This window comes from Scleropages formosus, chromosome 7, assembly GCF_900964775.1.
Source record: "Scleropages formosus chromosome 7, fSclFor1.1, whole genome shotgun sequence".
Classification (NCBI taxonomy): domain Eukaryota; kingdom Metazoa; phylum Chordata; class Actinopteri; order Osteoglossiformes; family Osteoglossidae; genus Scleropages; species Scleropages formosus.
The window spans coordinates 216,382-239,758 of record NC_041812.1 but is presented as its reverse complement, the minus strand read 5'-3'; the positions used below and the strand labels follow the sequence as shown (position 1 = coordinate 239,758).

The 23,377-nt window shown below is 46.2% G+C and overlaps 1 protein-coding gene across 1 annotated transcript; it reads right to left on the bottom strand.

The window, feature by feature from the left end:
• Positions 1 to 4,326: 4,326 nt before the first annotated feature.
• On the bottom strand, positions 4,327 to 16,094 carry LOC108934010 (caveolae-associated protein 4a-like). Its single transcript, XM_018751479.2, has 2 exons — positions 15,189 to 16,094; positions 4,327 to 5,484 (listed from the first exon to the last, which is right to left on the bottom strand). Exons 1-2 carry the CDS (start codon positions 15,594 to 15,596, stop codon positions 4,834 to 4,836), a joined length of 1,059 nt encoding a protein of 352 aa, XP_018606995.1. The 5' UTR covers positions 15,597 to 16,094; the 3' UTR covers positions 4,327 to 4,833.
• Positions 16,095 to 23,377: the final 7,283 nt, after the last annotated feature.

Below are 23,377 nucleotides of genomic sequence, written 5' to 3'. Positions count from 1 at the left end.
CACTAAACATTTGCATTTATTTATTTGTCAGACGGGGGTGCGGTGGCGCAGTGGGTTGGACCGCAGTCCTACTCTCCGGTGGGTCTGGGGTTCAAGTCCCGCTTGGGGTGCCTTGTGACGGACTGGCGTCCCGTCCTGGGTGTGTCCCCTTCCCTCTCCGGCCTTACGCCCTGTGTTGCCGGGTAGGCTCCGGTTCCCCGTGACCCCGTAAGGGACAAGCGGTTCTGAAAATGTGTGTGTGTGTGTGTGTGTATTTGTCAGACACTTTTCACCAAAGCAACTTCCAATGAAATCTATGTAGTGTTACTAACCCACACACCTTATATACCACAGTGACTTACACTGCTAGATACACTACTTACACTGGGTCACTCATCTATACATCAGTGGAACAAACACACTCTCTCTATCACTCAAACACTATAGGGGAACCTGAACAGCATGTCTTTGGACTGTGGGAGGAAACCCACACAGACACGGGGAGAACATGCAAACTCCACACAGACTGAGTGGGGATTGAACCCACATCCTCTTGCACCCCCCAAGTGCTGAGAAACAGCAGTTCTACTCACCGTACCACTGTGCTGCCCTTGATAAACATGCAATTGTGATAATTTGTGGTGGAAGTGGGGGGCGCAGTGGCACAGTGGGTTTGACCGGGTCCTGCTCTCCGGTGGGTCTGGGGTTTGAGTCCCTCTGGGGGTGTCTTGCGACGGACTGGCATCCCGTCCTGGGTGTGTCCCCTCCCCCTCCGGCCTTTTGCCCTGTGTTGCCGGGTTGGGCTCCGGCTCTCCGCGACCCCGTATGGGACAAGCGGTTTCCGATGATGTGTGTGATGGAAGTAATTTTTACGGAGGATTCATAACTTGATTATTGAGATCCACTTATAGGCTCAGTAAAAATTGCAATTGCATTTGTGCTACAAAAAACAGCTTCAGTTACAATGGAGAACTTGCAGCACTTCTGTCGTACAGAACAGAAAGCACCGCCTCTCTGCAAGTAAATTATGATGAAAGGTGTGACAGGACTTTTAAGAATGATGTTTATGACTGCGTTTATATGGTGAAAAAGAAAATCTAGTTCAAGTGAAGTAGTAAAATATAAGAGCGACGACTATTCAGAAGGTCTTTGATTTCTCTGAATTCCTGACTGTTGTCACCTGAGCGCTCAGAAAGTCCCTCTCGGTCGCCAGTGGGACCAGTTTCCAGTATACCTGTATTTGTGCTGTGTGACCCGTGGCTGCTGCTAAAGCGGCCACATCTCCATCATCTGTGGTTTCGCACAGACTCTTCTGCTCCTTTTTTAACATTCGCACCACTACTGTTTGTGGAGAAAAGGTGTTCAGTGACACACACACACACACACACACACACACTACTATGATTTTTAGTCCCTCCACTAAATGTGAACAAATATACATACAAAATGTTGCATCTGTCCTGTACCACCAATACAGATATTTCACTTTTGTAAGCATCGTTTCAATATTTTTTTATTGTTTCATCTCCTTTTCCAAAAATGAAAAATACAACTGAAAACACTGCATAGATTTTCTTGATTATGCTGTTGGAATGAAAGATGATACTTACATACCACTTTTCTTCCACATTTATCATCTGCTATTTTATATTTACTAATTAAAATAAATACTTAAATAATTGTTAATGTTTCCGAACCATTTCTTGAGTATGAAATGCAACGATACTAATCATTTCTGCTTTCTTCAATAAGCCCACTGTACATATAGATCTGCATTATATAGATTTTATCATCAGAAACCCGTATGGGACAAGCGGTTCTGAAACCTGCAATATTAACAGATGTTCTGTTGTTTATTTATTCTGTTTAATTGCATATAGATAATAATAATAATAAAAAAAACCTGCTCTCTAGAGTAAAAACGGAACAGCTTATACATTTAGAAACACATTCGGCATCTTCATTACAACAAAACATGGCGCGTTCTGATATTCACGAAACAACCTGCTTCAGAGTTCATTCCAGCATCAAATTACTCATAGAATTTACTTAGCGGAGGCCTTTCTGCACGACGACTTTCCTTGTTGTTCAACAGCGCTGTGTTCAGCAACAAACCCCATCCGGTCGTTTACCTTTCGCTGGAGGGCAAACAGCTCATCCAAGACATCGCAGCAGGAGCAGGGCAACAGCCTCGTTGCTGCGATACCGACTGCTTTATGTCCACATGATACATGTTTCCTTGCATCTTATCAAATGCAAGACATTTTATGAAATTCATAACAGCATTTGTACATCATGCAAGCTGCTACACTGATCAGCAAAAAGACATTTAACTTCCTAAAAAATCTTGAAGAGAATTTTAATAAGGCAAGGTGGGCACTTTTACCATTTTTAAAGTACTTTTTTCATTTGAAAACAACATTTAACATATAAAGTGTTTGTGTTGCCTTGTTTTCATTTGTTTCCTCCTTTTAAAACACTCATCAGAGACCTGCTGACTGAGTTGTTCTTCTGTACCTTTTCCCTGTGCTCTGATTTTCAATTTGCTCAGTGTGAATCTGTACTTTTACGTTCATTCTGCACTGAAACGTAGCAGCTGTCCGAGTGAACAGGACTACAGTACTTTCTCCTCATTTTCCCACACGGTTCACTTCATCTTTATTCCTTCGTTAAAACGTTCAGTGACGACAGCCATAACATAGTACTTTACATCAGTATTCATTGTTGCGCAAAGTGAGATTACTGTAACATGCAGCTCACAGTAAAGACCCTGTTACCTTACAGTCACCTGCGATTCCCCTAAAGTTGAAATGCAAAACTTTCACACCCAGTGTATTTTATATGTATGTTTGTGATGTCCTCTTACCAGACAACGGTGCTGTGAAGAAGTATTTGCCCCTTTCGGGTTGCCTTTATTTTGGAAACTTCTGCCACCAGAATAGTTTTTATGGAAGACAATTAGATGTACAGTCATAGGCGTGAAAGCAATTGCTCCTTGAATCTGTCAAACCAACGAAGGGAGTAAACAGTCACAGCTCTTCCACTGCTGTACTCTCAAGGCTCATTTGGTTTTTCAACCACGTAAACCCTTATCCAGAAGGGTGCACCACACTCTGCTCAAGGGACATTTGTGAAGAGCTCTGGAGAGAAGATGCTGAAGCCTGTAAGTCTGGAGAGGCTCACAGAGCCGTTGCTATTGTTCTCAATCTCAGGTGAACCGCAGTCAGGAGTCAAAGTCATGAAATGCAGAAAGTTCGGAGTCGTCGTGAATCTATCACTTCTACCTTGGTTTCTGTGCCAAACTTTCTCCATGAAAAATACATGAAGTTATTAATGAACTCAAAGAATCTCTTGAACGGCATCCAAGGCACCGCAGGCTTCTCTGCTCAAGTAAGAGTTCATGACTCTACATTATGTGCAAGAATGAGTAGAGCGCACAGGACACTGACAGGGTGGACATGAGTGGTTGCTTAAAAGAACATGAAAACTCATCTACAGACTGGATAAAATCATCTGCATCTTCTGTGGACTGATGAGTCAAAATTCATTTCAAGCTGACGTTCACCAGGGTCAAAGAGCAAGAGAACAATGTTTAAATATAAGCAGGTCAAATCAAAGTGGATGGAAAGAAAAAAAAACAATGTTATGGAATGGCATTGATGAAGTCCTGACCGGAATCCAATTTAGATGTTGTGGAAAGAGTGGAAAAGAGCTGTCCAACCTCAAAATGTTGCTTGGCTAAAACACTTTCAAGTGGACGAGTGGAGCAACGTGAGACAGTGAAGACAGTCTGGGTGGTACGAGAGGACATGGGTTTGATCCCCACTCAGTCTGTGTGGAGTTTGCATGTTCTCCCTGTGTCTGCGTGTCTTTCCCCCGGGTGCTCTGGTTTCCTCCCACACTCCAAAGACATGCTGTTCAGGTTCCCCCATAGTGTGTGAGTGACAGAGGGAGAGTGTGTGTGTTCCACTGATGTATGGATGAGTGACCCACTGTAAGTAGTGTATCTAGCAGTGTAAGTTACTGCGGTGAATAAAGTGTGTGGGCTGATAACACTACATAGAATTCATTGGAAGTCACACACACACACACACACACACACACACACACACACACACACACACACACACACACACACACATTTTCAGAACCGCTTGTCCCTTACGGGGTCACGGGGAACCAGAGCCTACCCGGCAACACAGGGCGTAAGGCCGGAGGGGGAAGGGGACACACCCAGGACGGGACGCCAATCCGTCACAAGGCACCCCAAGCGGGACTCGAACCCCAGACCCACCGGAGAGTAGGACTGCGGTCCAACCCACTGCGCCACCGCACCCCCTCATTGGAAGTCACTTTGGAGAAAAACATCTGCTAAATCAATGTAAATAAAGAGGCAATTACATTTTCACACCTATGAATTCACATCTAATTATCTTCTGCACCAAATGAATTACATCCAAACAACACTGGTGTCACTTTTTCCCTTCATATATTACTGCAACTGATGGAATTCAATGTGAAAGAGCAAGAAAAAGGTGAAAACTGGAACGCAGGCAAACACTTTCTCACAACAAATACTGTTTGTACCATCGTTGCGTTGAGTTTTTCACAGATAACTTCTCCCCTACACCCTCTTCTAATAAATTATCCAAAACTACATCTGCCACCAAGTATCATTTGTTCCTAGTTATTATCCAGTTACAAAAAGAAATAGATACATAATTGTGATCCTCCCCCATTTACTTCTTTTCATAGCAGAACTTGTTTCTTTAAGCAAACACTTGAAATACGAGTTCCTACGTTTCATATCCAGCGTTTCTCCTCTATCAATCATTCACTTGGAGGAGCTGCAGGTTAGGAGAGTTGTTTCATATCATAAATGGGCACTTCTGTCTCATCCCCCTTGAATTCCTCTGCAGCAGCAGCAGTGTAGAGCATCCTGGTTCCCTCCCTCTTGCGTGTGCCACCGAGCTCAGCTGTGGGGGCTCCCTGTTTGGCCTCAGTCACCACCTCTGTGTAGGTGACGTCATGGGTGGTCTTCCGACCCTTGGGTGGGGGAACTGGGGCTTGTGGCTCAGTGGAGCCCTCTGCCCCCTCCTGACCTTCTGCTACGGTCCTCTCTTTCTTCAGCTTGGCAGGGACGCTCTTGGCGATGGTCTCCTTGAAGCGCTCTCCAGACTGCTTGAGCCTTTCCCCCGACTGACGGATCTTCTCTCTTTGCTCAGCAGTGACAAAGCGCTCGCCCAGGCGGTTCACCTTTGTGCCGAGGTTTTCTTTCGTCTTGCTCATGTTCTCCCGGGAGAAGACTGCCTTGATGCTCTCGATGCGTTTCAAACCCGTCTTCTTGAGGCGCGCAGCAGTGGAGGAGTTTGCCTCCTCCACCACCATGTACTCCTCATCAGATTCAGGTGGAACCTCAAAGGTGTCGGGCTCTGTGATGGCCCTCTTGGAGCTCGTGCTTTTTGCCTCTTTTGGTGCCTCCGCTGCTGGCATTTCTCTGTCTCCCTGTGGAGAAGGGTGAAGGCACAATTTAGCAGAGATGTTCTCAAAGCCATTACTATACTTTTATGAGCAATTAATATCTTGATGATACATTTCTACATTTTTAGAAGTTCCTTTCTGAAAATTAAGGTTTTTTTTTATTTGTTACAGCATAACATTGCAATAGGATAAACATTTTAAGACACCTTTAAACATTGCATTGTAGCTTGGTCATGACAGGAAAATTACAGGGCATAAATGGGTCAAGTAACAGATATTAAGAAACAAAAAAAAGAAAACTGACTGACTGACTTTAACACACACACACACATTTTCAGAACCACTTGTCCCTTACGGGGTCACGGGGAACCGGAGCCTAACCCGGCAACACAGGGCGTAAGGCCGGAGGGGGAGGGGACACACCCAGGACGGGACGCCAGTCCGCCGCAAGGCACCCCAAGCGGGATTCGAACCCCAGACCCACTGGAGAGTAGGACTGCGGTCCAACCCACTGCGCCACCGCATCCCCCTTGACTGACTTTAATTCAAAGCTAATTTTTTTACTGCAAAGAAGAGTGTTTGCATCTTAGGACTTCGATGTTGGTGACATTATCCATCCAATGGATGTTGAGAATGACTTGGAGACAGTGTTGATGAAAACGCTCAAGAAGTCGTAGGTGGTGACGATAGGTGACCCAAGACTCAGCGCTGTACAACAGAGTGGTCAGGAAGATGGCTTTGAGGTTTTTGTTGTTCCAGACCTGTCTGGAGAGTCTGCCAAAAGCACTATTGGCTTTGGTCAGTCCGTTATCTACCTCATTGTTGATTTTGACATTGGAGGATATCACACACCCTAGATAGCAGAACTGTTGGGCTGATTTTAGCTCTGTCTGCCTGATGAAGATACTGGGGGGGATTATACTCTTCTTTGGGTGTGGACTGCTGGAAGACTTCTGTCTTTTTGAGGCTGACCTCTAGTCCGGAGAGCTGGGCAGCCTCTGCAAAGCAAGATGATATTCGCTGCAAGGCGAATTCAGTGTGAGCAACAAGGGCAGCGTCATCAGCAAACAGAAGCTCCCGAATCAGCTGTTCCCTGGTTTTGGTGGTGGCCTGCAGTTGCCTCAGATTGAATAGACTGCCATCAGTGCGGAAGCGGATGTAAATGTCTTTAAGATCTTGGACGGCCTACTGGAGCGTCATACTGAAGAATAGGATGAGCAGAGTGGGGGCAAGGACGCAACCTTGTTTTATGCCATTCACTATTGGGAAAGGTTGTGAGAAGTCGTTTCTATGTCTGACCTGGCCGAACTGGCTCTCATGGAGCAGCTTGATAATGCCCAGGAACTTAGGTGGGAAACCTAGCTTTTCCAGGACTGACCAGAGCCCTTTCCTGCTCACGGTGTCAAACCAGTCAGGTTGACAAAGGTAATGTACAGACACTACTCAGTTAACGACCTACCTGTTTAACAATCGCATGGACTAATACCCAGCTCTCTGACCAGTTGGTATTGTACGCTGTACGAGAACTTTGGTCGTGGGAACGGCAGCGTGACGTCTCAGCACGTGAGCACAATAGCACGTGACTTGCTACAAAATCAGAGTATCAGTGGTGTTGCAGCAAGCACGGATGTAGAAGCAGCGAGAAAAATTTGTTGACCAATTTGATGAAATCATGATGGCTACCGTCCAGAACCGATCTTCAATGTGGATGAAACTGGACTTTTTTGGAAGAAAATGCCCGAAAGGTCTTACATACACAAAGAAGCTAAAACAATGCCCGGTTTCAAGGCTTTTAAGGACAGGGTTACATTGTTGTTGGAAAGAAATGTCGCTGGGTTCAAGCCTTTCCTCATCTATCACTCCGTGAACCCACGTGCATTGAAGCAGGTTAGTAAGCACAGGCTACCAGTAGAGTATGCTTGAAATATCGGTAAGGGGCGGCTCCTTGCTTATCGACCAATTTGCTTAACGACCTAGTGGTAGGAATGGAACTCGGTCATTAAGTGAGGAGTATCTGTACAGTACTTTGTTTTGCTCCTGGCACTTCTCTTGGATCTGTCTCAGCATGAACACCATGTTGGTTGTGCTGTGGTTGGATCTGAATCCACAGTGGTTCTCTGGGAGGTGTTCCTCTGCGACAGCTGGTACCAGCTTGTTCAGCAGTATTCTTGCTAGGATTTTGCCAGCAATGGAGAGAAGAGTTATTCCTTGGTAGTTTGAACTGTCTGATTTATCCCCTTTGTTCTTGTACAGAGTAATGATGACTGCGTCTCGTAGATCTTGGGGGAGTTTTCCCTGTTCCCAGCAGTGGACAAAAAGTTTGTGAAGTTTGGTGTTCAATGCTGAGCAACCATCCTTCCAAACCTCAGGTGGGATGCTGTCGACTCCTGCAGCCTTACCACGTGTCAGTTGTTTTATGGCTATCGCAGTTGCTTCAAGTGTTGGAGGTTCATCCAGCTCGTGCTTCACTGGCTGTTGAGGGATGCGGTCCAGTGCTGAATCTTGCACTGTGCGAATGGTGCTGAAGAGGGAGTGAAAGTGCTCTCTCCAGCGATTGAGTATAGATTCCTTCTCCGTCAGCAGCTCCTTCCCATCTGTACTCTGCAACAGACTCTGAATCTGATAGGATTGTCCGTTGGCCCCTTTCAAAGCCTCGTAGAAACCCTGGTAGTCGCTACTGTCAGCGCAGAGCTGGATTTTGACTACGAGATTTGTCCACCACACATTTTCGATGTCTCTAAACTTCCGCTGTAAGATGCTGCATGCAAGCTGGAAGGCCACCTTTTTCTCTGGGCCGGATGGATTTGAAAGATGGGTCTGATGTGCTGACCTCTTCTTCACCAACAGTGCCTGGACCTCTTGGTAATTTACGTCAAACCAGTGACTGTTTTTCTTCATGCTGAAGCCAAGTACTTCCTCTGAAGTCTGCAAAATGGCAGTCTTGATGTACTTCCAGGAAGTTTCTGGAGATGAGTCATCTGCACAGCTTGAGCCTTCGAGTCTCACTTGTAGGCTTTCTTGAAACAGTGCCTTGACTTCAGCAGTCTGGAGGCAATTTGCTTTCAGATTCTTCCTTGGGATGCCTCTTTTTCCTTGGCTTAGGTTTAAAATGGAGTTGAGCTTGCTGCGGATGAGACAGTGGTCTGTGTGCACTGGGCATCACTCTGATGTGCCCAATATTTTTCAGGTCACGTTGGTGCATTAGGATATAGTCTATTAGGTACCAATGTTTTGACCGAGGATGCATCCAGATGGTCTTCAGACTGTCTTTCTGCTGGAAAATGGTGTTAGTGATGGTGAGCTGTTGTTCGGCACAGAATTCAAGAAGTAAGTGCCCGTTATCATTACAGTTACCTACTCCATGTTTACCAAGCATGCCTTTCCAGGCTTTGGAGTCGCGGCCTACTCTGGTGTTGAAGTCGCCAAGGATAACTACTTTGTCAGTGGCAGAGACTTTTTGTAGCAGATTGCTCGAGTCATCGTAGAACCTGTCTTTTTCAGCAGTCTCTGCCTGAAGAGTTGGTGCGTAGACGCTGAAGATAGTGGCATGTTGCTGGTTTCCGAGTGGAAATCGCTGGATATAATATGGTCTGAGTGACCAGATGGCAGGTTTATTAGCTTTTTGGGAATGGAGTTCCTGACCATGAAACCGATGCTGGATAGACGTTTTTCCGCTTTCGGTTTTCCTGATCAGTATAAGGTGTAACTTACGCCATGTTCTTGAAGACTACCTTCCTCGGGGAGGCAGACTTTGCTGAGAGCAGCTATGTCTACATCCAGCCTGGCAAGTTTGAGTGCAACTAAAGCTGAACGACTTTCTGGACGATTGCTGTCTTTCGAGTCCAGCATGGTCTTGATGTTCCAGCAAGCGAGCTTGAGTCCCTTTCCACCTCTGGGTGGGATATGATTCCTCTTTGTGTTTTGACTGCAGTTTAAGATGCCCATTGGCAAGCGAACTAGGTGTTCGAGAGATAAGCTTTGTTTGGACCACCCTTTCTAGGTCCGTCTCCATGTGGAGCAAGCAGTGCTGTCCCTAAAGAGGGCTGCTTGGTCGCTCAGGGTGCTACTGGGTAGTGATGTCATCTCCGGGTCAACACTAAATATTTCTTAGTGTTGTGGCGCAGAGGTTGTCTGCATATTTGCTGGTCAACAATTTAATTGACACCTCTGTGCAGAAGGCAGGAATTGCAGGTTTTTCAGGCTGTTTAGAGAATTGTAGTATGATTTGGCACCAGATGAAGGAGGCTAAGATGGAAGGTAAAGACCTCCATGTGATTTTTTTGGACTTGGTGAATGCCTTTGGTTCAGTGCCGCATGTTTTGTTGTGGAGGGCATTTGATTTTTTTAAAGTCCCAGAGTGTATTACGAGACTGGTTAAGGTGTATTTTGAAGACATTCAGTTTTATTTTTGTACCAAGCAATACACCACATCTTGGCAGCGGCTGGGGATTGGTATAATGGCCGGATGCACAATCTCGCCTCTGGCTTTTACCATGGCTATGGAGGTGTTAATAAGGGCGTCGAGATGGGTGGTTGGGGGTATGAGGCTGAAGGATGGTTCTCACCTTCCGCCAATCAGAGCGTATATGGATGATATGACTCTGCTTACTACTGCTGTCCCACGTACTCGTCGCTTATTAACGAAGTTGAATGGAAATCTAAAGTTGGCCGGATTGAAAATCAAACCTAGTAAGTGTAGGAGTTTGTCGATAGTTAAAGGAAAGTTATCACGGGAGAATTTCCAGATTGATGGGGAAAAGATTCCGTCAGTGGCTGAAAGGCCAATTAAGAGCTTGGGTCGGTGGTATGATTCTTCATTTAGCGACAGGGAGCAGGTCAAAAGATTAAGGGAGGATGTTGTACAGGCAATTAATAGGATTGATAAATCTTTTTTGCCAGGGAAGCTGAAGGTTTGGTGCCTTCAGTTTGGTTTATTGCCTCGTATTAGATGGCCGCTAACCATATACGAGGTCTGTATGTCAGAGGTTGAAAGACTGGAAAGGGTTATGAGCAAAGCTGTTAGGAGATGGTTGGGGGTTCCTCATTGTTTGAGCAGTGTGGCTTTGTACGGAAAGGGGGTCTTGGAATTACCACTGACTAGCTTTGTGGAAGAATTCAAGTGTGCCAAAGTTGGTTTGGAATTAACATTGTCAAGCTCAAGAGAACCAGTGGTGAGATCGGTTCCTGTAAGTCTAAAAACACGACATAAGTGGGATCCACGGCAAGCTGTTGCACATGCGCAGACAGCGCTTTAGCACAGAGATGTGGTCGGTCAGGTGCAGGTAGGTAGAGCGGGGCTCGGTGCCAGCGATCGAATAAAGTTGTGGAGTAAAGCTAAGTTGCCGGGGAGGAGAAAGATGGTGATTGGCTTTATCCTCGAACAGGAACAGGAACAGGAACAGGAACAGGAACAGGAAGAGGAAGAGGAACAGGAACAGGAAGAGGAACAGGAACAGGAGACAGGAGACGAGGAGGGTAACTGCGATGTCACATGGGGTGCAAGGGCGATGTTTGGCCTGGGAGCATGTGGAGAAACGGAAGATCAGCTGGCGTGATCTGTGGGCGATGGACGCCGGTCGTACTATTAAGTTTCTCATCGGAGCCACCTACGATGCTCTCCCTACTCCACAGAATCTTAATCGCCGGCTGGGTAGGTACAGAGCCGACTTGCAGCAGCTTGTGTGCTGGTGGTATAGCCTCTTGAGGCATATTTTATCTGCATGTAAGGTTAGCTTATTTCAGGGAAGATGAAGTGTTAAAATCATTCCTTGCTTGTTGGAGAACAACAAGTGGGTTGAAGTTAATTCACTCCCACGGTGTGGGAGAAGATAATTTCTTTTGTGCAGGAGGGGGAGAGTACGGCGTTGCATGCCACGCGCGTAGACGTGGCGCCGGTACGAGTTTTATTTAAGTGGGGTGAAGTGCAACACTGGAACTTAAGTTGGTAGCGGACGTGGTGGGGAAACAGCCGCAGATGCCGCCCACAGTGCATTGCGATCACGGCCTTGAGACCCGATATTGTGTGCTGTACTCCGAGGGCGCACGGATAGTCACTGTACTTCATTGAATTAACGATACCCTTCGAAGACGCATTGGAAGATGCCTTTGAGAGGAAGAAATTGAAGTACACTGACTGAGTTGGCTGGTGAGGGAGCGAGGCTGGCAGTGCGTTATTAGACCGGTGGAGATCGGTGCAAAATCAACCATGTCGCTAACTGTTGGAGTTTGGTTTTAGAGGTCAGTCGTTAAGAGCAGCGATTAAAAGCTTGTCAGAGGTAGCAGAAACTTTAGTAGTAGTCGTAGTAGCACTTAATTGACCTTTCAGCCACTGACGGAATCTTTTCCCCATCAATCTGGAAATTCTCCCGTGATAACTTTCCTTTAACTATCGACAAACTCCTACACTTACTAGGTTTGATTTTCAATCCGGCCAACTTTAGATTTCCATTCAACTTCGTTAATAAGCGACGAGTACATCGTGTAGTAGTAGTAGTAGTAGTAGTAGTAGCAGAAAGATCCAGTCAATGGTTGTGGATGAGGAGGCATCAGGGTGTTTGGGGGAAGCACACTTGAGTGGGGAGTACTCGCCTATGTGCACATCAAATGGTTCGAGTTTTGTTGTCACCTCCATATGCTGATGTGGTGTGTTGGTTGGTTTATTGGTGGTCGATGTATGGCTGGGGTGGGAGGTCTTTTGGTGGGTGAAGTCACCGGGATGCCACTGCGGGCATGGAGAGGGGTGGGTCTGGGATGCCAGATCTTGCTGTTGAGCCTTCTGGAGGTTTCGTGGGCTCGATTCAATGAAACGTCAACGAAGGAAGGTGCCCGCTTGACAACCCCAACGAAGTGCTCGCGACGGCTCCCGGCGAGGAGGATGGTGCTTGCCCATGATGTGGGCTGATTTTTCTCGTGAAGGGAACTGTTTGGTGGGGTTTTGGGAGGGATGGAATACTGTGGCGTGGTTGGTTTGTGTCCAGCCCCCCTTGATTTTGGCACGAGGGGTTGAACATCTTTCCCTGTGTATTATTGTATGTACGGGTCAACACCCGACGACCCGTACACCTGAGCTGCCCGCATGCGGGATTGAGACTGCGGCTTCTAGCGACATCTTCCACCTGCCGTTTTCGCATCTTTCCCGTCGCTACAGGACCTGACTTAAAGGAGTCATGGATGTATCCTAAAGCCTGCGCAAAGGAGCTTTAAGGTGGAATGCAGCGTGTGCGGAGCTGATCCCACCCTTTAAGCCTGAAGTTCATCTGCCATAGCCTAGCAAGCTGGGACGGCGGCAACGAGGTCCTCAGGCCGTAGGTTTTATATCCAAGTTTCCCTCTTCTAGGCAGACTGCTGACCAAAGCTGAAGAGGTCTGCCTCCCCTGCTATTTCAGCCATAGTTGGTAGGCCACAACTCCTGTCCACAATTAACTAGCGGCATGCCCTACTTGTGAACGCTTGGTCAATGAGATCATCAGGGGTCTCTATGCGGAGAATCATGCGTCCAGAGGTGCAATATTAGAGATGCCAAATTTGCACCACCCCTCACGTGGTTTAGCTGGCCGGCTGAGGCCATTGGCCGGGGTGTGGCGCTCGGAGCCAGCACGTGAGAGATTTAGGAGATGGATGGGGACCAGTGTTTCCAGCCATCCTACTGGTAGGATGCGGATGACGAAAAGCAAAGGTGCTACCCCTACCCAGAGCCCCCTTACACCCCTGGTACTGGTTTAATAAACGTCCGGTACTAGTATAATAAACAACTGGTACTGATTTGATAAAGTGGAAACTCAGCTGTCTTATTGAGATGCTCACTTGTGTTTGCTGATGACTGTGAGCAATTTCTGGATCTTGTTTATGCAGGATATATACAGGATGTTTTGAAAGTGGTCCAGGTTAAGTAGTATTTATCAGTTTTATTAAGGTAAATATTTATTTTAGGTAAATAAATGTAAATATAAATGTAATGTAAGGTGTTTGTGTTTCAGTTTTTCTGTATAGTGATCTAGTGTGATCCAAAAAACAAAACTCACTCTTGTTGGGTCACTCACCCATTGCAAAGCATTACATGGACACGTTGACTGACTAAAGTTAATATTAGGTCAGTAAGGAAGTTGAACTACAAGAAATAAACAGGAAAGCAAAGCAGCTGGAGAAAATTCGTACGAGCGTGAGAAGAACATGCAAAGTACAAAAAAGCTACAATGCGTTTGGAACCTTAATCACCAGAGCTCAGTGTTGGCGCAGTGAGCCATTGAGCCACTGCGTGAATCTTATGTTTGTGTCTAATATTATGCAGGGTGACATTATCCCACGGATTACATACTTTTTATTAACGTTTCTGTCTAAATCATATGTATTCAAATATAATATAAAATATATAATTCTAGAACAAAACAAATGAATGCCAGTCATTGAAGTTTATTATATAATTCTGAATATGATTAATATTCTATATTGTTCATTTATCATTTCTGAAGACAAAATTATGCTCACTTGAATGATGCCCCTAATCGGACAGTGTTATGTCATTCATTTCCATAGCAAGGGAGTGAGATTAAAAAAAAAAAAAAATCTTGGTCAGCTTACATTCATATACTACAAGTAAAAAATATCTGATCAAATTTAATGTAGAAAAAATAGACAACTGGAAAAGGGGAAAATAACCTTTTCACAGCACTGTACTTGCAAATGTACCCGTACAGCAATGCTACTGCTTACATGGGGAAAATGTACAATCACAGCATTTTTTCATCAGTGTTAATATAATAAAGTAGTGTTTATTCTTAAAATATGTCTCGTATTTCACATTTTTTTTCAGAATTTTATTAGAAAATCTGGTATGCGTGTTCATATGTCTTTGCTTTTAACAAAAACTTATTCAAAAGCACCATATTACTGTATTACATTTGGTGGTCGTACAAATCACCCAAAAAGTACAGTACAGTCAGTTTTCTAACATGTGTAAATTGGAAGATGATGTCCATAATGAGAAGCTCAAGAGGCTCCATCAGCATGAAGCCAGAAGCAGGTGCGGCAATTTCAAGCTGAGGCTCAAAGCAAAGCCGTGATGATCGGCATGAGTGTTGCGCCAAACTCCTGCGGGCCGAGTGCCATGTGTTACTTTTCATAGACGTGATGCATAACCTTCTAGTGGACAGCAGTTTATCTTGTGTCCCTCCTGCTGTCACATCAAGTCATATGCTAAGAATAATCAGTCCATGATGAGCTTTGGCAGCTGCTCACCTTAAAGAGTGGGAAACCCATCCATGAAACCTTTTGGAGAGGAGCATTTGCACCTTATGCAAAATGTACTTTTCATTATCATGTAACCTAATTGCTTTAAGACATCAAGGCCATATCTCAGTAAGTCCGTCAAGAAATAAGTACAGTACATGTACACAGTTATGCCATAATTCATACAGTAAGTATTATGCTATAAAAGTAGGCTGCCAGCTGCCCTGAGCTGCGGTGAAAATATCATGACCAAAAAAAAACTTTAGGGTATATCATTGCTTACTGCTATATCCTCCTGCTTTATTTTACACAAAACATCGATTGTATTGAAGACACTGAAATGAAGAGGGTACTTTGACAATGACAATTTGCTGAAAGTTATTTTAAGGTCTAACATAAATACAGGATCCTAAGATATTTTCCCTAGTGCCTGCATATGACTTGGATCAAGCAGGCTTTTCAAAACCCATCTTGAGCACAACTCAGACATCTCCTCAGGTTACCTGATAGATGACAACTCGGAATTTGTTCTTGGTGAGCAGCTCTTCCTGAGTCGTTTCTACTTTCTTCACCCGCAAGTTTTGCTTTTCCACCCGAACCCGTACATCTTTGATGTGGGTGCTGACCTTCCGGGTCTTCTCCAGCAGCTTCTCCACAGTACTACTGGTAGTAGTGTGGTCCTTGGTCAGTTTGAGAACATCTGACTGGATGCTCTTTACACTGTTCTCCAGCTCCAGTTGCCTTTCTTCCATGCGCTGCTGACAGGCCTGAACATTGTCAATGATTCCTGCCACTCGCTCCAGAAGTGAGAGGATAGTGAGGGCACTACTGGGGCCACCAGCCTCATCCTCGATGCCTGACACTTGCTGCTTATTTGCCATTTTTGCCATGTGGTATTGCTGCAGATCCATGGAAAGGAAGGAACAAGTCAGTGATGAAGTGCTGACTTTTAGAAATCAAGACACGTTCGGCTTTGGAATTTGTGATCCGGAACTTTTTTGTCTGGGCTTGAAGGTTTTTATATCTCCAGGAAGAATAGATGTGTTCTTCCACTGAAGGCAATGGGGGACAACATCCAAAGAGATTTGTAGCCCTGCTACAGATTGCTCATGTGAGTCCACCCCAGAGGAATGTGGTAACTCCACCTACTCCAAGTGTGGCTGCATGATTGTGCTGCATCGGAGAACTTAGCTGCTACAGAGTACGCAGAGAGTTATGGAGGGAGGAGAGGGTGACACCGAGGGGCTCTCACATTACAGTTATAAATACTCTGGTAAGGTGATACTGCTAACTTTTATGGTAGAAACAGAGTGCTTATAATGAAAATCTGTCATTCATACCTGTTGACCATGAATACATGGTTTTTTTATGTTCACATACAAAATTATTGATGGCCCAGACTCAATATTTGTCGGCACCACTTTTAGACAAACTAACTGCAATCGAATGCTTCCTATAGCTACTGATGAGCTTCCTGCATCCCTGTACTGGTCAAAATGTGGGTGGGAGTCTTTAAACGTGGTGATGTGTTTCTCTGCTAGAGCTTCTTCAATGTCTTCTTTGTCAGAGATTTGTAGAAATTGAACCAGAATGGTCCTTGGATTGCTCTTCAGGTTGGAAGTGCAGCCAGGAGGGAAGGAAGTGGGCAGAATGTCTCTCAGTAGAGGTGAATCGGCAGGCGGTGCCACTCAACAATGTTATTCACCCTGCAGAAACGCCTTGAGAGGGGAGTTGCCTTTCGCTGTCTCTGGCAACCCTACTGTTCCAGATTCTTACAGTGCCAGGCTGCCTGGTGGTCCCACAAACAAGAGACCCAAAATGAAAAGTACAAAGGTTTTTGCTTTTGGCCCCCGATGGGGTGGAATGACCTCCCCATCTTATTCAAAACTGCTGAATCTCTCTCTACAAAAGCCTATATGCAACTCCTTGTGCAATATATACTGGTTCATATGGTTGAGTTAGAAATATACTGCACTCAAGAATCATGTTTCTGCATCTACATTTAAATGTAATGTCCACAGACTGAATAATTAAATCAGGAATCGTGACTCAGTCCTAAGAGGAAGTAGTGCAGTGGATTATAAAGAAATTTCCAGCAATCATGGGTAAAACATGGTTTTACAAAAGCAGGATTTTGCATAGATGTTCCTGTGTTGACTGGCTGCAATATTGCTGTTTAACAGTAACTTTGTAACTAACATTTTGATGTTGGATGCAAATTGCGGAAACAGAAACGTGTCTATAATGAATGTAATTGCCCACCCTTTTTCTGGCTGGGGTTCGGGTTCACTTTGTAGATGCTATAAATAGGATCACTTTTCAACTGAGGTACATTAATTTGAGGTTCTTGTTGTGACAGCTGAGCAGCAGCCTTGACATGTGAACACTCGGGGGAGCAAAGGCAAGAGAGAGTGTCTACTTTTTCATATGGGAACCACCATAAATTCCATGGGAATTGTTTGTTTATAAGGTGAAGATACAGATGACTGTTTTTTTTCTGTATGTAGATCTTCAAGTCAGTTTGTACTATTTGAATGTGCTGAACAAGCTTATGGCATCACTTTTTGTTTATTAGTAAAAAAAAAAAAAAAAAAAAAAACACTTTCTCTACTTCTGCAAATTTGCAATACTTTGCATGTTTGCCATATGTTTGTTGCTCATTTTTTCAAGCAGCAGTTTAAATGTTGTTTTTCACAGGTAAAGAAACAGGTTTGGAGCTCGGAGCACATATTGCAATTTATGTAAGTGATGTTTGCTTTACAAATAAAGCTAAAATTTATTTTGGAGGGTCTGCATATACATGTAACTTTTAATGTTTGGGTATGTGTTCTCTTTGTGTTATAGAGCAAATTGCTGTATTTCTTTTTTTTAGAATTATTCTGTTCCAGTTATTTGTATTCTGCTGTTTCTATTAAATTTGTTTAGTTTTTTACTAAATCTTATGGCCAAACATTGTATTTTATTTTGTTTCTATTTCATCACCCTTTATTCCAATTTGGTTATTAATCGTATGGACAAGTTGTATTTGTTATAAGCTTGAAATGTGTTTTAATTTTTGTTGTATGAAGTTTGCATCATTTATCAGACACTTTTCCAAAGCGATTTCCAATGAACTCTATGTAGTCTTATGAGCCCACACACCTTATTCACCGTGGTAACTTACACTGCTAGATACACTACTTACAATGGGTCACTCATCCATACATTGGTGAAACACACTTTCTGCTGCTCACACACTTGGGTTGACTTAGGCACCAATCCACTTGAACAGTATGTCTCTGAATGTTCTTCTCATGTCTCCCGCAGTCCAAACTGCACAAAGATTGAGTGGGTCATCAAACTAATCCTCTCGCACCACCCAGGTGCTGTGAGACAATGGGAGTGTGAGAGACATTGTGAGATGCTACTTGCCGTGCCATTTGTGACCAGTATCAAAGGCAAATGACCTTCATTTTGGTTAAAAAATAGATTACAAATAGCCCAGTGCTCTCTGTACACCGTGAGCTTCACATAGCTGGAACTGATGGCGGGACTTGACACTGATTGTAAACTGGAAACTTTGGAAACTGATTGTATCTAAGGACAGCACACAAAAACACATAGCCTGGAATGAGGAGCGGAAACCCTGGACCCTGACTAATGGAAAAAGTAATGTGGTCTGATGTCATATTTCACCCTTTTTAATACATCAAGACAGATTTTAATTTGGGAAAAAATCCAAAGGATCCCTTCAACCCACAGTGTCTGTTGTCAGCTCTTAAACTTGTTTGGGGATCCACAATAGTATGGGCACCCACAGTAGTGGGAGTCATTAGGTCTGAAAATTGCTCCGCGTGGTTGTATAATGCCTGACCTGTCCTGACCTTTCAATGCCATGTTGTCTCTCTCACTGCCCTGACAACAATCATCATGGTCATTGTCTATCAACCTCCCAGCTGCTTTCTGGATGACCGTAACATCCTGTTGAGGTCTCTCTCACAGGACCACACTCCCCTGACTGATTTCAACCTGCTTCTCAGTGACATTCATGCAAGCAGCCTTATCTTGCTGCTGCAGTAAACATGTTAGAATTTTATTAGAACTGGTCACACACACACACACACACACACACACACACACACACACACACACACACACACACACACACACACACTTTCAGAACCGCTTGTCCCTTACGGGGTCACAGGGCGTAAGGCCGGAGGGGGAAGGGGACACACCCAGGACAGGACACCAGTCCGTCGCAAGGCACCCCAAGTGGGACTCGAACCCCAGACCCACCAGAGAGTAGGACTGCGGTCCAACCCACTGCACCACTGCACCCCCCCCCATAATTTTATCATCACATCCCTAAATAGTCTGGAAAAATGGACGGGTGAATGGATTAATGGGTAATTACACGAAATGATTATTCTGCTTCCGCCCTCATTCCTTCGATAAAAATTGTGAGGGTGTTTTCACTCAGGATGTGGAGGATTTTAGTGATGGGCACTTGTACGCTTGGGCACAATCAGTCATCGCTGCTGTCATCCTAAATATTCTACGTAAGGAATGTTTGTCCAGTTTTGCACCGTCTCACTGGTCACTTTATTTACATGACTTCATGCCTGCGGTCAGTTCATATATGCTGGAAAAATGACAGACAGAACTCATGTGTCCTTGTGGTTCATCTTGTCTCCTCTCTCAGAACTCTGACTCAGCCCAATAATTTCTCATCTAGGTGGATTTATTGCTTGTCTTCTGGATCCAGACCAATTAATGGATAAACCTTTTTGCAGCTACTAGTATGATGTATATTGGTTCATGTGGTGGAATGCAACAACTTTCCATAGAATCACGCATCTCCATCTATGTCTCTTTCTGTTGATGTAATGCACTCATTCTTCTGCAAGAGGCATGTCGCTTTGGAGAGAAGCATTTGCTAAATGAACACATACATGGAAGTGTAAATGCATGATTGCATGATAAACATGTAAATGTTTGTGGTCCATTGGTTCATATGCTCTTCGGTGGGCTCACCACCTGCCGGAGAAACCGTAAGGGGCCGGTGCATTGTGATTTGGGCGGTGGTCGGGGCCGAGTGCCCGGCCGACCCAAACCTCGGGCGCCAACTCTGGTTTTTGGGACTTGGAATGTCACCTCACTGGCGGGGAAGGAGCCTGAGCTGGTGCGGGAAGTTGAGAGATACCGTCTAGATATAGTCGGGCTCACTTCCACTCACAGCTTGGGTTCTGGAACCACTCTACTCGATCGAGGGTGGACTCTCCACTATTCTGGCGTTGCCCAAGGTGAGAGGCGGCGGGCTGGTGTGGGCTTATTAATAGCCCCCCAGTTCAGCCGCCATGTGTTGGAGTCTACCCCGGTGAATGAGAGGGTCATCTCCCTACGCCTTCGGGTCAGGGAACGGTCTCTCACTGTCGTTTGTGCTTATGCGCCTAGCGGCAGTGTAGAGTACCCGGCCTTTTTAGAGTCCCTGGGGGGCGTGCTGGAAAGCGCTCCCACTGGGGACTCTGTCGTTCTACTGGGGGACTTTAACGCCCACGTGGGCAGCGACGGTGATACCTGGAGGGGCGTGATTGGGAGGAACGGCCTCCCTGATCTGAACCCGAGCGGTGAGTTGTTATTGGATTTCTGTGCTAGTCGCGGTTTATCCATAACGAACACCATGTTCATGCATAAGGGTGTCCACCAGTGCACTTGGCACCAGGACAGCCTAGGTCGGAGGTCGATGATCGACTTTGTAGTCGTTTCTTCTGACCTTCGGCCATATGTTTTGGACACTCGGGTGAAGAGAGGGGCTGAGCTGTCAACTGATCACCACCTGGTGGTGAGTTGGATTCGATGGCGGGGGAAAAAGCTGGACAGAGCTGGCAGGCCCAAACGCATAGTGAGGGTCTGTTGGGAACGTTTGGCGGAGGCCCCTGTCAGAGAGGTCTTCAACTCCCACCTCCGACAGAGTTTCAACCAGGTCCCGAGGGAGGTGGGGGACATTGAGTCCGAATGGACTATGTTCCGCTCCTCCATTGTCGGTGCGGCGGTTCGGAGCTGCGGCCATAAGGTCTCCGGTGCCTGTCGCGGCGGCAATCCCCGAACACGGTGGTGGACACCGGAAGTAAGGGATGCCGTCAAGCTGAAGAAGGAGTTCTATCGGGCCTGGCTGGCTCATGGGACTCCTGAAGCAGCTGACGGGTACCGACGGGCCAAACGGAGCGCGGCTCTGGCAGTCGCCGCGGCAAAAACTCGGGCTTGGGAGGAGTTCGGTGAGGCCATGGAGGAAGACTTTCGGTCGGCCTCAAAGAGATTCTGGCAAACCGTCCGGCGACTCAGAGGGGGGAAGCGGTGTTCCACGAACACTGTTTACAGTGGAAGTGGTGCGCTGCTGACCTCAGCTGAGGATGTTCTCGGGCGGTGGAAGGAGTACTTTGAGGATCTCCTCAATCCCTCCGACACGCCTTCCGTAGAGGAAGCTGAGGCTGGGGACTTGGAGGGGGACTCGTCCATTACCCTGGCTGAAGTTGCTGAGGTAGTCAAAAAACTCCTCGGTGGCAAGGCTCCGGGGGTGGATGAGATCCGCCCCGAGTTTCTCAAGTCTCTGGATGTTGTGGGGCTGTCTTGGCTGACACGCCTCTGCAGCATCGCGTGGAGTTCGGGAACGGTGCCTCTGGACTGGCAGACCGGGGTGGTGGTCCCTCTTTTTAAGAAGGGGGACCGGAGATTGTGTTCCAACTACAGGGGGATCACACTCCTTAGCCTCCCTGGGAAAGTCTATGCCAGGGTACTGGAAAGGAGAATCCGACCGATAGTCGAACCTCGGATTCAGGAGGAGCAATGCGGTTTTCGCCCTGGCCGTGGAACACTGGACCAGCTCTATACCCTCACTAGGGTGCTGGAGGGTTCGTGGGAGTTTGCCCAACCAGTCCATATGTGTTTTGTGGACCTGGAGAAGGCATTCGACCATGTCCCTTGTGGCATCCTGTGGGGGGTGCTTCGGGATTATGGGGTTCGGGGCTCGTTGCTACGGGCTGTTCGTTCCCTGTATGACCGGAGCAGGAGCTTGGTTCGCATTGCCGGCAGTAAGTCAGACCTGTTCCCGGTGCATGTTGGACTCCGCCAGGGCTGCCCTTTGTCACCGATTCTGTTCATTATTTTTATGGACAGAATTTCTAGGCGCAGTCAGGGAACGGAGGGTGTCTGTTTTGGTGGCCGCGAGATCTCGTCTCTGCTTTTTGCGGACGATGTGGTCCTGTTGGCTTCATCAAGTCAAGACTTGCAGCGTGCACTGGGGAGGTTTGCAGCCGTGTGCGAAGCGGCGGGGATGAGAATCAGCACCTCCAAATCCGAGGCCATGGTTCTCAGTCGGAAAAAGGTGGATTGCTCCCTCCGGGTTAGGGGGGAGTTGCTCCCTCAAGTGGAGGAGTTTAAGTATCTTGGGGTCTTGTTCACGAGTGAGGGAAAAATGGAGCGGCAGGTCGACAGACGGATCGGTGCGGCGTCTGCAGTAATGCGGTCATTGTACCGGTCTGTTGTGGTGAAGAGGGAGCTGAGTCGTAAGGCGAAGCTCTCAATTTACCGGTCGATCTACGTTCCTACCCTCACCTATGGTCATGAACTCTGGATCATGACCGAAAGAATGAGATCGCGGATACAAGCGGCAGAAATGAGTTTCCTCCGCAGAGTGGCTGGGCGCACCCTTAGGGATAGGGTGAGGAGCTCAGTCACCCGGGAGGAGCTCGGAGTAGAGCCGCTGCTCCTCCGCATCGAGAGGAGCCAGTTGAGGTGGCTCGGGCATCTGTTCCGGATGCCTCCTGGACGCCTCCCTGGGGAGGTGCTCCGGGCTTGTCCCACTGGGAGGAGGCCTCGGGGCAGACCCAGGACACGTTGGAGAGACTATGTCTCCCGGCTGGCCTGGGAACGCCTTGGGGTTCCCCCAGAGGAACTGGAGGAGGTGTGCGGGGAGAGGGAGGTCTGGAGTACTCTGCTCGGACTGCTGCCCCCGCGACCCGGCCCCGGATAAAAGCGGAGGAAGATGGATGGATGGATGGTTCATATGCTGGAATGTGACAGATTACTTTAGAATCACGTGTCTGCACCCAAGACTCTCTTTCTGTTGAGCTAATGACTGAATCACTGAATCTTTCTGTCAGATGTACACCGCTTTGGAGAAAAGTATCTGCTAAATGAATACATGGAAATGTACATGGTACACCCTGGACAACAACACTGCGATAATGAGGCTCACAAACATTTATGATGCAAAGAAAGTAGGCAGTGATCATTTGTATTATGTCTCACTCTGCAAAGCACGCAGACACTATGCTGTCAGAGGTGCTGTGTAGTGTTACTAACAAATGCTCGGTCCCCACTCTTTCTGTAGTAATGTTGAGTAAAGATGCCAGATTTAAAAAAAAAAAAAATTACCATGTGTTTGCACCTGAAATTAAAAGAAACAACTTGTTTACCTGCTCATCTGCAATCCACAGAAATGCAGAACAGATTTTTCTTAAAACATCCATACTGTTAAAGATTGCCTTGAATAACAGTTTTACAGTTATATCATTACAAAATGAGGGGAGTGACAATCTTACTTTACTACCTGTATTATAGAAAATTAAAACATTAAATACATGCATCGTTAAAAAATATTTCAAATTAATACACTTGAACAAATCTGCAAAAACTTTTATTGAGTTTCACA